At 37.0% G+C, this 17,353-nt stretch overlaps 1 protein-coding gene across 6 annotated transcripts in view; it reads right to left on the bottom strand.

The window, feature by feature from the left end:
• Positions 1–2,314: 2,314 nt before the first annotated feature.
• Positions 2,315–17,353, bottom strand: part of SKAP2 (src kinase associated phosphoprotein 2) — a 290,965-nt gene continuing 275,926 nt past the window's right edge. For 2 of the 6 annotated variants that reach the window (XM_032483822.1, XM_032483826.1), the window contains 2 exons: positions 5,114–5,215; positions 2,315–4,755 (listed from right to left, as the gene is read on the bottom strand). In XM_032483822.1, coding sequence (XP_032339713.1) covers positions 5,123–5,215 — 93 coding nt within the window. In that variant the 3' untranslated portion in view covers positions 2,315–4,755; positions 5,114–5,122. The remainder of the gene's footprint in view (positions 4,756–5,113; positions 5,216–17,353) is intronic. The other 4 variants (XM_032483821.1, XM_032483825.1, XM_032483823.1 and 1 more) reach the window with 3 other exon arrangements.

Genomic DNA, 17,353 nt, shown 5'->3' with positions numbered 1-17,353 from the left:
TGGATAATAAAAAAGAAAATGGTGAAAACGGAGAAGAGAGAAACCTAAGGAAACACTTTCCAAGGTTCCAAAGTTAAGGAAAGCAGTTACACAATGGGCTTTTGGGGCAATTTCTGTTTTCACATCTTTGCACATATTCACAAGGTTTTCAGCTGCTCAGCTTCCAGCCCCTTCCCCAACCTCATGGAACTCAGCTGAGCACTAGCGTTACAAAAGCCATTTTCTGCACTTATGGGCCCTTTCATCTTGTGACTCAAAGCACTCCAGTTAACATAACCAAAGAACCTTAAAGAAACAGGAGATAAAATTTTTTTAAAAAGACAAAAATTGAATTATGGTTGGATGTGGCAACCACAGTGAAACTTCCCACTTTGAGAGATTCCTTTTTGATCCATCCAAGGCGACAGAACATGTCCAAGATGAGAGGGCTTCTCTGTGACTGGTCAGGTGGATCGCTGGGTGGCAGTGACTGGGGTGTACTGGGAACTAGGTCACTTGCCCCAAGCTGCCTGAGTCACTGGTGCCACTTTTGAAAAAGGGACAACACTGAACACAGGAAAGCAAGGGAGGAAACATCAAAGACGAGTTGCCACATTCAACTTTCTTGTTTCACAACCTCACTCAATTCTGTTACCAGGAGTCTAATCCAACCCACTTGTGGATGGCATTATGAGGACAATAAAACTGTTGAAGACTCCGTAAAGGGGACTGATTTTTTTGGACTAAGAAAACACTGTCAGTCAGAAAGCCATTGTACTAACCGATAGGCATTTTCTCTACCGGGTACTGAGGAGTCAAGCCCTTTTCTTCTTAAATCTCAGATACTGTGGTGCCATACCAGTTAATTAATAAATATTTACTGCATATACACCATATACTGGGAAGCCCCACACTGGCAATAAATCATCTTTCTGATCAAGTAGTGATAGAGCAGATTCTACCAGGGAAAACAAGAAAAAGTCCCTGGAACATAGCATTAATGAAATGTCAGTCCATGTTACAAAGTTACAAATAATTTTGTAAGGATTTGCCTCATCACAAGCAAAATGTTACACTCTTAGAGCTTCCAACATATAGTCTAGAAAAATTCAGCTGCACAGCAGTGGATGGTAATGTTGGCTGAAGCTAAGGATGTCCGGAATTCCTTGTTCCCAATCCAGAGGATCAACTGCTTAACTGCTTAAGTGTAGATGAAGTCTGTAGAAAGATATTTAAATAATATACTGCTTCCTCGTTTCTCTGAATTTCAAAATACTCAGGATTTGACTAACAAACCGGCCATTTTAACAAATGTTTTTCTGTTATATATTAATTACATTCCTTCAATCTCTGAGTGAATCCAAGTTTTCTACAGTATGATCATGCTTTAATGTCCACCACCTCCTTCTTTACCATTGGATTGCTTTTCAATAGTTTTCAGTCTGTTGAACTCAAGAGAAGCAAAAGTGACCTCCATCCAGTCTGTGTCTATAATTCCATTCAACAACTGAAATACAATCAATTAATCTGAAATGTACCAGCACTGTGCTTGATTCAGAATTCACACAATGCTTCACTCAGTCTCACTGAGGAAGCTTAAGATTTTAAACTACATGTATGTCAGGGTAAGTTTCCTTATAGTGGCTGAACTGCACATCTGGATCTCTGATATATACCCTGCTCTCTGTTCTGTTGTTAGTCATGACCCTGGGTACCAGTGTCTGTGAAATGAGCAGCAATAGGTTAGACTGGAGAAATTATAGGAAAAGTAGGAATCATAAGAACCATGAGAGAGTCCTGACTGGAAACATTTAAAAGCAACTGAATGGAATCTCTACTCTTTGAGAAAGGCTATATTCAACACTAATAGCAAAAAATCTCCACATGTAGATTTCACCTACAGATGGCTGAAAAGTGGTTTTCTATGATCCCATAATACTTTATGTAATTATCTGTAATTAAATTAGTACAAGATAAAAATAATCTACTTAAAATAATATAAAGTATTCAAAACAGTTGCTAGGCTAGACAACATTCTTTTTCATAAAAGAAAAGTGTCATACACAATAAAGTGGCAAAAATAGACTGGAGTGAGCTGTGGTTAAGTGTAAATCCTACAGCAATGAAAGTAATTTGTATTATCCTTACTTCTTTGAATAAATTCAGATGACAGCCCTATTTCATTTCTTCATTCACTTTGGAGGCCAGATGGCATTAGAATCATTTACTTCACCTTGTTGTGCTTAATTACTACAATCAACACACTATTTTCCAAATTAATCATAACAAAGTAATTTCATTAGTAACACAGCAGGCTGTTGAATTATTAGCATCATAACAGTTTGCAAACAATTAAACTTTATTTGAACCTTAAAAATTTGCAGAGTGGAACATTATTGTAAGATCTAATGGCAACAGAGTACAAATTCAGTACGGAGCAAATAATCAAGCAAAACGCTATGTAAAATATGACTTACAATCACCTTTGAAAAAAATTAGCTCTCTAACTGTTCATAGAAAAACAAATAAAAGCTAAGCAAACATAATGAGAACATAGCAATTAGCATATTTTCTAACAAGCCATGTTGTTTAAATTCACATTAATGATATTATTATGATCTTGAAGACCGTGTGATATATTGTCAAGGGTGTAAAGAAAACTTTCTCCCTTCTAATGTACAAATGATTTCACCAAATGAACATAAAGTAATCAAGAGTTGCAAGTACCGAGTGTCATTCTTGTCATGCTAATTTTAAATTGTTTGTTTCCTTTCTCATCTCCCAGCTATAATTCAAGTTAAAAAAAAGAACAAAGGCCAGAGGAGATCTGGACAGAAGTTAACACTTTTTTCCTGTATTGTCACCATTCAAAGACACTACCTGGCATCAGTTGGCAAAGGACTCCCTCTCCTGGATTAACTGTAAAAGGAGGCAAAAATCTTCTAAATGCTTTGCGTTCTGGGTTTGCCTGAGTGGGGGAGGGGTTCCAAGTGGACCCCATGCAATGAAAAGCTGCTGCCATCTACTGGCCCAGGACTAAAATCTTCACTTAGACCAGAAGCACGTTAACAAGGAAGCCTACGTTTTCAGTGGAACCCACAACAACTTTTGCTTTTCAATCTCTCAAGCTTTGAAAATCAATCCATGAACTTCATCTCCGGTCGTCTCATTTTTGCCAAGATGATTGCAATCTGTTGCAAAAGCTCTATATTAGGAAAAGATTAACAAGTGCACAAATTAATTTCTGAAAGCTTTAACTTGACAATGTCTAATTTATATAAAGTAGAATTTACCCACAATCTCTAAAATTAGTATTTTTTTTACATTTGAAATCAGATGATCATAGTTAGTATGGAGGGGATAACAGTAAAATATAAACTCTGAAATACTGCTTGGAGATAGTTTTTATTAAATAATGGAGGTTTTTAAATATTATCAGCTCATTTGCATGATTAGAATCTTTACTTCTAAAAGCAAGGATCTGAAAAGATCAACAAATGTAGTACCTTCAAATCAATGATTCAGTATTATCAGATTATATCTACTCCAAACAATTATCCAATCAGCAGTATATTTTGATATATATTAAGGCTACACTGGTACGTATACTGGTAGGCACTGAAAATACCTTTGATTTCAAACAGACATGAAAAAGTAATAATATAACTCCACACATTTCACTCTGGCAGTACAGTGCATGCCTCCAGTGTCAGGCTAACGCTACCCATCCACTCACATTTTGGTACATGTTTTCCCTGTGATTTCTACACTATCCTCTCTGAGCCTTCCTTCTCTTTTCATTGCTGTGAAAAGTGCAGAGGAGGCTCAAAGCTGGAGTTGCACTGTTTTACAGTGGGACTTTAATAGCACACTAATGATCAGGCAGGGTAGGAGACTGCTCGGTTATGCCTTCTGACTTCAAGAATCCATTGAGATTCTTTACGCCATTGTATTAGTGGCAGAATGAGGCCTCTCATAATTTTTTTATTTTATTAAATTTAAAGAAAACTATGGTAGAAAACAGTGGCAAGCCCTTTACGTAAGCAGGGTATTTGTTACATGGTAAAGGGCTTTGCACAAACTGTGGTTCTGGTCTGCACCTGTATAGCAGAAGGTGATGGCATACTCCCACTTGCAATTCTATCATCTTTCTTTCTTGTGACCACATTTAACATAAAGTGAATTCACCAATCAGTAAAAATTCTGTCATGAAGACGTGTTACTATTGTGGGAAAATTAATATTAAGATAACGCATCTGCAAAGTTTTAACAAAGCTACATTCTTTAGACAGCATCTACCAAAAACCTGCATGATACATTCACTTGAAATTTTTATGAAATTACATGTTACTGTCTAAAAAATAATTGACATCTTGTATTAGGAGAAATTACAACTCATACCAGAAGGAGCAACGACTGTATAATACATATAAAATAGTGCTGAATTCTTCATACAAATCAAATCAGTAGATTAAAAACTATGATGATTTCTTTGCAAAACAGCAACAGGTATACCTTTATTGCTTGCATCTAATTTACATTAATATCCTTCATTTAATTTCACATCAGAGGAATATTATAATGAATGCATAAAACAGTCAAAAGGCAAATGATGTTCAACACAACAAAGAAAGGTTATGAGCTGTCACTCCTGCTTTCATGATGATTCTCAATCCAAGCATTTGCAGACCAGCAGAGGAAACTTCCTTTTCTGCAAGCAGACAAGGAAAGCTGCATTTTAATTTTTGATTCAGTCAAAATGTTGATTTTTCCCTGCTTAGAAAAAAATTACATTTTTAGCCAAGGAAAAACAACGATTGTTTACTCAACATTTTGTCAATTCACCTCCTCAGAAAGGCCATAAAAGCGGTTTTACTAAAGAGGAGGAGGTTTGGGAAAACAGCTGGTTATTATCAAAGGGACTTTCTCTAAATAAATCTATTTATTTCCAAAGTAAATTCTATGAAGTTATTTTTAAAACTAAATCATTTTTTACTTTAAAGAAGATGATTTGGGAGCATAACCTTTGTGTTATCAGAAAACTACAAAGACTTTTAAGAAGGCAAAGACTCACAACGCAGAGACCAAGAGAACATATGAGCTATTACAGAATATTGGATTAAAATGTACTTACCCAGGACTCTCAAATATCATACATCTCCATTATGTAGGCTTTCGGCACCAAGCCAATGGCTCCCTTCATTTCTCCTACCCACCAGCCATATCTATTGTATTCCTAATTGAAAACAATATGCAATATTAACCTTTAGACTGGTGTAAGTACAATGTCGTTTGTATGCAACTTCTCAGAAATGTTATTTCTTTTTATAAAGTTATAAGAGCTTGAGATGCAAATTGAAACATTTTAATCTTTTTTTGTTTCTGGACACTTTAAAAATGCTGTTAGGCAAAGATTTAAATTAACGTATAAGACAAAGCCTGTTTATTTCATGGTGTAGAACACAGAAACAGTCACTTAGGATAAGAACCTGGCAAATGAAACTGCATAAGGAAGTCAGCTCCCTGGGCCCCTTTCCCTCTCTCTCTCTCTCACACACATACACACACACACACACACACACAGCCTGGGGGACACCTTTCTATATGCAAACACCAGCGCTAGAGGCTACAAAATCAGAGCCAGGATCCTTAGGTTACGATCTTTGCCTTCAAGGAGCTTATCATCTAGCAAGGATAGAATGATTTTGTCTACAATTAACTACTTAATTCCTAGTTAAACTCATACAATGAAAAATTATTTGGAATGTAGAGGTATGCCCCTTCATGGGAAAACCTAATGTATGAGTATAGACATTTAAACAAATAAATTACAGAATAAGGCAACACTAAAAAATACATCCCAGAATTGACTTTCCAAAATAATTCACAAAGGGGCTCCTTTTAAGCTCCATAGGTATTTATTGTTCCTCATATTGATCACGAACTACATTAGATAAAGGATGAGTAGAAGGAATTCAAAGGTGGTATTAGATTCACCCTTACAGGGGAAGATCAATAGGAAATAAAAGTACCTCAAGTTATAAAGGCAAAATATTAATCTGTCTGTAAAACAGAGTGATTGATGAGTCACTTTTGCGTCTACATTGCAGTGTGAGATAAACCTGGGCCTCCTTTTCTTCCCTTTGCCTCCACGGACAGACATACCACTGCTCTAGGCATCGTGAACAGAGGAACCGGTCTCATTTGTCTGCCAGACTGACTAATGTATTTTTATCGCAAATTTATTTATGTTTAGTGAGATACAAACAAAGTAAAATGAATTACAAGTTTCAAGAATAATATCTTCCAAAAGCAATCCTCTGAAAAAGCATTGTAGGACCCAAATTTAATTTTTCATATAAGATAAATTTTTAAAATCAATCCTCAAAGTAATTCAATAGGCTATGATTTCCAACATCTGAGTCATAGATAAATGTGCATATGCATAGAGTTACATGTGGGGAGGGGATGTTAAGACCAGCACAGACTTAACATTTGTATTGATTACTAACTATGCTATTGACCACCCAAAAGGAAAATTATACAATTCTTCCATACAAATGTAGCCACATTCCCATGTGTGTACCGATGTGTAGTCTATCAACAGAGAGATTATAGGATTAAAATCTGTAAGTGCTTTTTTAACAAAGTGATGGATCAGGTGAATTACTTACAATAAAGTAAGAAAAAGATAGAAGGAAAAGAGGGAGAAGTCCTAATTCTAATGAGGGCACAGCTCTGGCTTATGAGGCGGTGGACTCAAGCTTTTAAGTTGAAAAGTTCACCGAGAGTGTGAACTTAACGGACAAAACTCTTTAAACAATGAAAACAGTCTGATGCCCAGAACGCAATGATGATGACTATAGTCTATGTAGAATTATATTTATCAGAAGAAAATACTGAGAGCTATGATTAGCAACCATTATATCCTAACAGGTACCTAATAAAACTGCCCTTTTCAATTTTTAAGGCAATGAATACAATTAAAGTCTAAATGCTTAACAAAACAAATGTATTTTACCTTGCACAGGCCAAAGGCCTACAGTGTAAGATTTCAAAACGGATAGTTAACAGAGTAAGCCTTGGTGTGAAAGCTCTTACCCAATGACAATCTAAGACTTTTTTTTTTCAACTGATTATTTGGAAGGAGTAAAGGAACTAGCCCCCTACAGGGTAGAAACAGAAACAGAACACATTCAGAGAGAAGGCATAGCCTGACTCACACCTGCTTTCAGAGAACAGCCTGCCATCTGAGTTTCAATGTTTAGATTCAAATTACAAACCAGAAAATTCATATTACTTTATAATATTCTGCTTTGATTATAATCTGTACTCTCAATTAAGATCATATTACCGTTCTCAAAAATCTCACTCACGTCCAAATTTAAGAAACTGATTTCCAGCAAATAGCTTCAACAAAGAACCACTGACATACTTCACACATGATAGGATTTTGCATGACAGTAACTGATAAGATTCATTAGACAGAATGTACAGTAGCAAATAGCAGAGGAGTTTATTCAGCCGTAAACAAATCCCTTAAAAGTAACATTCTAGGAAAAAATTAAGTTTTAGATTAAAATCATCTGAAATGCTTCACTTAATTAATTTAAAATAATTGAAAAGCATATGAAATACATACCTCATAAAAGTACTCTAAAATATCACAGGTTTAAATCAGAAAAGAGTAAAAATAAAAAAATCCCACAATGTTTATTACTTTACATTTGTAAAGAACTCCTTACAGCACTCCTGTGCGGAATTAAGAGGTAAGATAAAATACAGTGAGGTAAAAATCCAGTAGGCAAATTAATGGATTTACACTGCGGCCGTTAGAGTATGTCGGCAAGACTGCAGACACAGAAGCTTTTACTTTTATCATTACCATCCTCTCTATGAGCCTCCTGAGCGACATGAATCCCAATTAAACCATTTGTAGCCTATAAATTGGACTGAAGATGCTTCTTGGAGCACAGTGTTCTAAACTTCAGCCTGAACATACAATAGCATTCAAGGTTTCCTTTGGAGGAAGAAAATCTGCCTTTCTTTGCCTTCCCTGTTTGCTGCCCGGACAAGTGTGATCATGAATGATATGTTACTTACAGTGGAAAATAATGCAATCCATACAGTGTCGTCTTGCTGTCCATATACTAATTGCAGTACTGGTCTAAAAGTCACAGGTGGGTCATTAGAAAAAAAACCACCCTCCAACCTTATCTTGCTAATAAACAAAAAAGAAAGAGACACAACCATACCAGGCTGCCTCCTAAATCTCTGAAAGGTTAGGAAGCATCATGTCATCTCGATGGCACACGAGATCTCAGGTACAAGAAGGTCTGCCATCTGGTATCCTTCACCCTCTGCGGCTCTTAACTGCAACTGAAATGCTAACACAGGCAAGTGACTGTACTTCAGGAGGACTGATAAAATAATGAAGAGTCCTTTAATCTACAGGAAACCATTCTAGTCAATTTATAAGAAATATTGCATCCCTTTGTAGGACGTGTAATTATTTTCTATTAATCATGCGCTATAAAGCTACATTATGCGGTTATTCTGTTATCACTAGAAAGAGGCCTGCAGTCAGCTTCTGACAATGTTAGGTAATTACTAACACAAAGCTTCTTTCTCCTCCCGTAGTAATGCTATCAAGATCCAGAGGTGTAGTGGTGCTTACTGCATAAAAATAGTACTCAGAAGAAATTCAATATCTGCAAAATGGATGGCTTCAAGGCAAAATGTAATGTGGCAGTCAGAGAAGCAAAAAGCCAAACTTGTCCAATAATTTGAGAAAACGATCGTAAAGCAGCACCGAACAGCTGTGATTTAACTCCTCTGTTTTCAACTTTCATATCATTAAAATAGTTTTTATTTATTTTGTAGTTAAAGTTTTAGGCCTCAATTAATCATTATTAAGCAATAAATTAAAGTGATTATGTAATAAGGCAGGAAAAATGGACTCGTTTTGATAAAGTGAAACAGAGACTTTATCCAACACAATAGCAAACATATGTCCATGTTTACTCATTAACTAAATCTTCTCTCTCTGCCAGGGTATTATTTTACACTTAAATAAGGCCCCAATATTTACTTAAATCCTTTGCAGCACCATGATTCTCATTTCTTAAGTATGTTTATCCACTTTCTACAAACCATATGGTAAAAGAATGCTGCCTTAACAGAAATTTGAAACATTAATAAGATTTTGTGGTGTACCACCCCTTTCAGAAAGTACTTACCAATCTTTCTGAAGGCAACAGGTGTTAGAAAGGTTAAAAGTCTATAATTCCTTTCTTCAAACATATATCTGTGCTTCAAAGCCTTGTGCAGAAATAAAGGTAATTTTATTCACAAAATATAAACTGCATTGAGTTTCAGGACCAGTGGACTTTACCATTGTTTCCCAACTATTCACTGTGATATTTTCAATTTTTCAAATTGTTCATAAACACTGTAGTAGTATGGAAACTAGGTAACAATTTAAAATATGGAAATACTTTCTTCAAGGCTACCTCGTCAATCTCTTCTTTCTTACTATCTCCAATCTGAAACTTTATAAGAATCATTTCTCATACATCCATCATTTCAAAGTTTCTCTTAAAATGCAGTTGCTCTTAAAGGAACTTGACAACCTCAGTGTTTTACCATTATTACCTACATGTTAACTGCTTGAATCTTAGTCTCCTGAACTGTTAAATGAGGAAATGGACACTAACAATTCCTAAGGTCCTGAGGTCCTCCATGATGTTTGAACACCACCATTCTGGAAGCTGCTTTAAGGCCTTAAATCTCTTAACAGCTTATGCAAATCAACCTCATTACTTTAGAATTTACTGTGCAGGTATGTCTTTGAGTTATTCTAATTTGGAGAATTACTATTTTTTTCCTCTGTGCACTGCACACTCCATTTTTAAAGCATGAGAGACAAGGGACAAATAAGGAAGGTGATTGTAAGAACTTAATTCCCATGACAAATTTTAGTTTATGGTACAGAGTCAAGACACATTTAGTTCAAATTTCTACACAGTCAACATTATAGTGCCACAAAGTGAAAACTGATATTCAGACTGAAGATTCAGATACGGCTAAGCAAAGAAAGATCAAATCATGCTCAGTAGAGGAGGGCTGTGGTACGCAGTGTGTTTCACCAGCCAATACGCGACTCTGTTAACTGTTCTGTCGCTGCTCTAGTTCAGGCCTTCATCGCCTCACCCTGGATTATTGCATCATCAGCTCTGCCTCTCTGTTCTTCCCAGAGACTTCCCATGTCAATTTATCCGGCTGCTCATGAACTTATACTTGCTCCCCCAGTGCACTGACTACAAACTCCTCTGCTTGGTTTCTTCCCACCCGGCGAGCCACATCCTCCTCTTGCTGCTCTGGTCCACGCTGCCCAGGCTTCCAAGCTGCACTCACCCCTGCCTCTGTACCTGGTCCTCCCTCCCCAGAGGATGTCACCCCTCCCTCATTCAAATCCTAACCAGCAACTAAGACTTGATTCAAGTTACCCACCTTTTATGAATTTTTGTCTGAATTATCTAACCCATACTTACAGCTCCCGTTTCAAACTGAGCGTTTTTTCCTCATTGGATATGATGTAGTTTAGTTTTGTCCCTTCAACTAAAATGAAGCACAGACTCACTGAGATGAGGGCGACGACTTACACTTAATCTGCAAGACCACGCTCCAGAAGGCGTCAAGAGGTTCAATAAACACGTACCGGATGAGGGAACATACTCTCGCTTCGTTTTGGATGATGCATCAGTTGACTATCCTAACTGTTTCCTTAAGAAGTGTAATTTCCAATTGGAATACCTTTTCTTTGTGTATACTAGACTCCCTTGAAGAATTTTAGTAATGATTAAACAAACGTTTCCTCTGAAGTATGTGTGTAGCTTCGTAATCTCAAGTGTGTTGTTCCTACTTGTGGCTGGCAGTTGTCAATCAGGTTTTCCAATGTGTTATACAGCATACCTTGTCTAAAGACCCCAAATTCAGGACCCCACTTTCAGAAAGAAAGAAACCTGCTCCCTGCAGAACTGGGCCCAAAGAATCCCAGTTCTTCAAAGAAATGACTTCGGTTGAATTTGTTGTAAATACTGAAGAGGTTAAGACAGAATCCTGCAAAGGCAGAAACAGGCAGGTCTAAGGGAAAATCTTTGGTTTTTCAGCTTCTTCTTCTTCTTACTCTTGTGATTATTTTCTCAGAAGATCCACATTCTCATCCCAGCTTGTTACTCATGATGTATGTGACCTTGGGCAATCCCCAAGTTCTAGGGATGATTTTGTTGTTTATATTGATATGACTCTTTGAGACTCCACAACAATCCAGTTACATACTTAACATAAATCAGTAAGCCTAATTATTATTATACTTTTAGACCCTCACAGAATTACCTCTATGAAATTTACTGTTATATTTACTATAAAATTTTTGTTGTTGTTGAGGGTAATATATGCCACTGTTGTTCTTAATATACAGAGTTGTTGAGGTCAGATAATCAGTGAAGATGCTAGAAATTCATGTGAGAATTTTATTTTATTTTTTTAAGTGGCTAGTGCTGGGAAAAGCCGAGAGCCTTCCTTTATGATTAAAAGGAATTATTAGCTCCTTGTCACTCCCTTTTTCAGTTTGGCTGCCAAGAAGCTTAGGGCCGAGCTGGAAGTTCAAGTGCAGGAACTCCACTGTCTTTTAAGGTCTCCACAGAGGCAGTCCTTTTTTCCATTAGCCTTTTATTTCTTTTTCCCCAATTATGTGCAGCCTCAAGATTTTCTCACCTATAAAGTGAAGGGCTACCACTCAGTTTTCCCTAACTCTACGATTCTATCATTTTAAATTCTTTTAAGAAGTTCAGGGTTATTTCCCATTTTTAACTGTATTTTCATAAACATATATTAAATGTCTTTCCACCGTAACGTTAGGTACTGAGGACACAAAAATACTTAAGACACAGTGTCTACCTCAAGGCGTTCAGGGTTGAGAGAGAGAAAGGAATAACTGTAGTCATGGCCCACTTAGGTGTAGCAAAGTGGAAAGAGAAAAGGCTTCAGGGTCAGATCTGCATTGATTCCCAGAGAAGGCATTTACTAGCTGGCATCCTCACGTGATTTACATATTAAGCTTACTGGGCATCAGTCTCCTCATCTGCAAAATGATAACACCATATCCTTCATAGGGTTATCTTATGAATCAAAGGAGTGCAAGCATATTGAGTGCCTAGAACAGGATGCTGTATGTATGCAATAAATACTTTTTTGTTCCCTCCCACTCCCTTCCTGCTGATTGGTGTAGCAAAATACCAGGGCAACCAAAAAACTAGAGGATTTTGGAGTGCACTATAAGGCAACCTGATTATTACGAGCTGTTCCAAAGGGAATCTGACCTCTAAAGGGATAAGGAGGGAGACATCTCAAAAGAGTGAGAGTGGGCCATATATGCATTGAGGGGGCTTTTGATTTTGGAGTGGGGAGTGGGGAGCAGAAGGGTATAAGAAATTATGGATTTTTCAACTTAAGATTTTTTTTTTAATTACCAACATGGTCCTTTCCTTTAAGGTTGTTTTGTTGTGCTTCCAGCAAACCTTTGCTTATTCCATGCGGAATTAAACCCTAGCAGCCCCTCCACTGCCACCTCTGCGCACCCTGTCTCTCCGACACTGCTTTCTGGTTTCCCTTCCACCTCTCAAGCCATTGCAGGGGCCCGGCCTGACCGCCTGCCTCCTGCAAGCACCTTCCCCCTTCATCTGCCAACATTTTCCTGGAAAGCTCCCTCCATTTTACATAAGAGAAAATAGGGAAGTACCCGGGCATGTTGTCTGCAAGGAGGAAACAAGAGGAGATCCGCGAGAGGAACGGGAACGTCTGACACAAGCCGCTTATCACGACCAGAGAGGCGCGCGCGCTAAGCAGGTCTGCCTACCACGCTTCGCTGTGCCCCACACCACAAGACCCCACGCTGACAGCACAGAAACTACATGCCATCAGACCCAAATACTCCTCCTCCTCCCTCCCGAAAGGCTGTAAGATAGGATAACATTTTGGGAACAAGTTTAGTGTCACCAGTGTTATGTCCTACATTGAGATGTCCCAGTTACTCTTCAGCAGGTGGGTTTGCTATTTGCGGCACACAGGGTCAGAGGGTCACAAAGGAAAAGCTAAGAGAGCCAAAAAGTAACTCCATTTCCCTCTGCTAGTGGAGTTCGGCAGGACTTACATTTTATTTTATTTTTCTGGTAGGTCTGAAGCCAAAAAATCCCTAGTAAAAGTTTCTTTATATTTTCACCAATAAGAAGCAAATGGTTAGTGACAATTAAAATTCATCAGTCACCGGGGAAAGTCACAAACAGATATAAAGGGAGGCAATGCTTGAAATTCCAACCAACACATACTAAAAAATGCCCTTTTATTGTATATTAGTAAACACAGTCAACCTATATTTACTGTTTTTGACTTAATAAAAAAAGTCTCAAAAAGCTGCAAAGCCCAAGTCGCACGTGTCCTAGACCAGATGAAACATTCCAGGATTCTTAACTCTCTTATTTTTCTGTTAATAGCAGACAAAGCAGCATGCCTCTTTCCTGCTGAAGCATAGCTCTTCTGTCAGTAAGTCTCTAAAAATAATTTATTGCCTTAAAAGTAAGAATAGGAATGCGGTTAGCCATTTACTGATGAGTACAGATTGAAAGATAAACTAATAGACGATGTAAATCCAGAACAGCAAACAGAGTAACATAACCAAAGAGGAATGTGGGGCGATGGAATACCCCGATAGCTATATAACCTGGATCCTGCTATGAAAATGATAAAATTTCATAAACCCAGCTCTTGGAAAATACTATTAACTATGATATTATGTCCTGTTTAAGGTGATAATAAAATTGAAATGCAAACCAGAAAAAGAATTTAGCATGATTTTAAACATTATTATTAAACATTATTATTTAAAAAATAATAATAATAAATAATAAAAGATTTTCAACCTCAAATATGATTTTCCCCCAAGAAATAAATCTGAAACTAGGCTTTGTGCTTCAGAATAACTTCACTAACAATGCAGCTGTCATAAAAATTACATTTTCCACCTTCATCCATCCTTATAAATGTCCTCCTTTTTTTTTTTTTTTAGGAAAGGAAAAAAGATTTCTAAATCTTCACAGAACTACTGAAATATACAAAGTATTTTATTTTAATATATAAAAAAACAGCAGCAATGTTATATGAAAAGACCTGTAAGCAAGAAGTTATGGGCTTGTGTTTTTAGGCAAGGAGTATTTAGATTTATTATTTGGAAGGTTCAAAGGTTAAAATTAAGAAAATGCCGGATATTTTGAAGGAGGGGCTAGCTCCGACAGGGCTCACATGACAGCTGCTAATTGGAAAATGTTAAAAAGGGAAGGGGGGAGGGCAGGGTATCTGCCTTCTCTTCGTTGTTTATTGTAACATTTGCTTTTCACTAAAAACTAAAAAAGAAAAGCTAAGATTTGTATAACTCTCAAAAGAGGCTTAAAGTAAATAAATCACCCCCAGGCTGACTGAGCACAGCTGACACCCCATCAAGGCTCCCTTGCAAAAACAGAAACAGAAGACTGAATTTTAAAATCAAACCATATTTCTGTAGTGAATTTTAATAAAGACAGCCTACTTGTCAAACTAGCTAAATCGTTTTATCATTATATTTACAAAATTAAAATACTCTTTATTATAATGCATGCCATTTTGTTTTTTGATTTGTCTAAATGTTTATTGATACTGAAAGAATGCATATTTTCCTAAACTATCTTGTGTTGCCTTTTTAAAAAAGATTCTCTTCACAACTGACAACCTTCTAGAAGGTAAGTCAAATCAACCAATGATAATTAAACACTGCAAACTATAGATCAGTTAATTATAAAAAGCAAGCTGTATTTCTTTAAAACCTTTTAAATGGTGTTATTTATTAGAGAAGTCGTGGCACGATTTTTTTTCCAAGTACAGATTTTTTATGTCTCTATAAATACTGTTAGACTCCTTAAAATGCATTCTTCCTTAAGTATACAATTTTTACATTTAATTCAGAATGATGAAAAGAATTTGCATGATTAATGCTTACACTGTATTGACATAAGATAGGAAAGTAATAACCCATAGCTAGATTTAAAGTTGGATTTATGACATCATTTTGATTGTGCACATTAGCTGCAATTACCTGCACCACTCATTCTGAGCCACTAGATGGTGTAAAAAATAAATTTAAATGGTAAAATTTCATTCCATCACCATGAAATCTAAATATAACTCTGAGAAAGAGTAAACAAATTTCTAAGCACCTAACGTTGCTAGTAATTTCTGTACTTATTTATAATAATGCCCAGAATTCAAATTGCTGCATCATTCGCATATTGAATAAACTTATATTACCTTATGGTCTATGTTTGCCAAAGTTTTGATAAAAACTGGAAGACCAAGCGAATATAAAATTATTAGAGTAACCAGAGGTTCCTATCTGAACTTGCCTGATGCGAAGTGGGGAAGTTAAGAGTCTTCACAAATATACCCTGAAACCAAAGCAACCTGACAACAAATAGCCAAGATGCCTATCAATAGCCCAGAAGTTGTCCAAATTCCATCAAGGGAAAACTAAGTGTCCTTTCTTTCACCTTCACCAAGATCAACTTGGTTGATTCTGCTAGGCCTGCAGCTGGGTAAATATGAGTATTTAATCATCCAGCCAGTGGTGATAATGTGCTAGCTAACAAAGTCTTGTCTCTTCTTTCAAAACCCAAAATGAACTTCAGATAAAATGCCCATCTCTAGAAGGCCTCTCGTGAAATGCTGGCAGTGGGACTTTAAGTCTTGTGAAAGGCTGACAAAGGAAGTATTTTGGGTCAGCCCATACCCAAATAACGGCATTTAGAAATTTTAGGTGTGGGAGGATATTCTTCCTATGGGTTGGACCACCACCCTTAGCTCTACGACAGGCTTCACATACAAAATGACAATCTCCACAAAACAGGTTTGGGAGAATAGGGATGACCTCCCCCAGAATCCTAGAAATAGGGTACACACATATGATTGTACCTTTCATGTTAATAGAAAAGGATTTTCTGAGGCAATGGTAGAAACGAGACATGCCTATAGGAAGGCTGCTTACTTCACAGTCTGTCCCGGATGCTGGTCCTCTGACGCTTTCAGCAACAAGAAAACTTGATTCATAAAGAAGGCTTCAAGAACCGGTCCACACGGGCTTTGTAAGTTTCATATTTTACCACAGGAATATAATGGCTACATGCCATTTATCCCTACTGTCTGAAATTCCAAGTGAAAGCTAATCAACCTTTTACTTTTATATGCAATTTTACACATAATTTAATTTTATACAGCTAAATTGGTGAAACAAACTGTGAGCTAAGTTAAATTTTAGGAATGATTCCAAGAAAGTTTCTTGTCAAGAACTGAAACTAATCAGTTTGCTTTCTATATTAAGTAACTAACTCAAAAAGCTGCTGTCTTAACACAGGGCTGTTGAATGCTCTGTAATAGGCTTAATCCGAGAGTTGTGATATGGCTATTTATAGCCTCCAAGGACTGAAAGCATCTTTCTTAAAAAAAAAAAAAAAATCCCGTACTAGGAGCAGAGGAGTGAGAGAAATAGGGGACAGGTCTTAGCCTTGGGCACCTCAGCTAGCAATGATCACAGCTGGCTCAACTTACTGTTTTTCTCTAATAATCTTCAAATGCTTATATCTCACTTCTTTTGGATTCCTGGTGCCCAGAATGGGCCCTCACACATTGCAGGTACTTTGAGATGGCTTCAAATTAAACGGAAGGAAGGAAGGAAAGAAAGGAGGGAGGGAGGGGGAGAGGGGAGAAGAGAGGAGATGAGGAAGGAAGGCACATATAAGCACAAGAAAAAACAGAGCGGAAAGCCCTGGTTGGGAGTTGAGACGCCTGGTTAAGTACTGGCTCTGGCACTTTCTCGACGCAAGTTCCCTTATCTGTAGAACCAAGGACAGACAGATGATCCCCAAGATCTCTCACTCAAATGTTCTGTGATTCTCCGTGTGTGATTTCATGCACCAGCCAACTAGTGTTTGAATTCAATAAATAACTTTATTTCCAAGTTCCCTTGTGTATCTTGAAAGTCAGATTATCTTTCTGCAAAGTCCAAAATATTTCTCCAATCAACAAAGCACATTAAACTCCTAGACTGATGATTTATGTAACATTTCTCTACTTATATTTACATAGTTTCCATATATCATCTGTTTCTAAAGGAGCCTCATGAAGTAGATGGAGGGAGGTATCTTTTAATCCCCATATTACGAGAGGGAAAGTTAAAACATGAAAATTGAAAGGAGCCACACACATCATCATAAGTGTAATCAACTAAGGAGCT

Source organism: Camelus ferus, chromosome 7 (genome assembly GCF_009834535.1).
Source record: "Camelus ferus isolate YT-003-E chromosome 7, BCGSAC_Cfer_1.0, whole genome shotgun sequence".
NCBI lineage: Eukaryota > Metazoa > Chordata > Mammalia > Artiodactyla > Camelidae > Camelus > Camelus ferus.
This window is presented reverse-complemented; position numbering and strand designations above follow the sequence as displayed.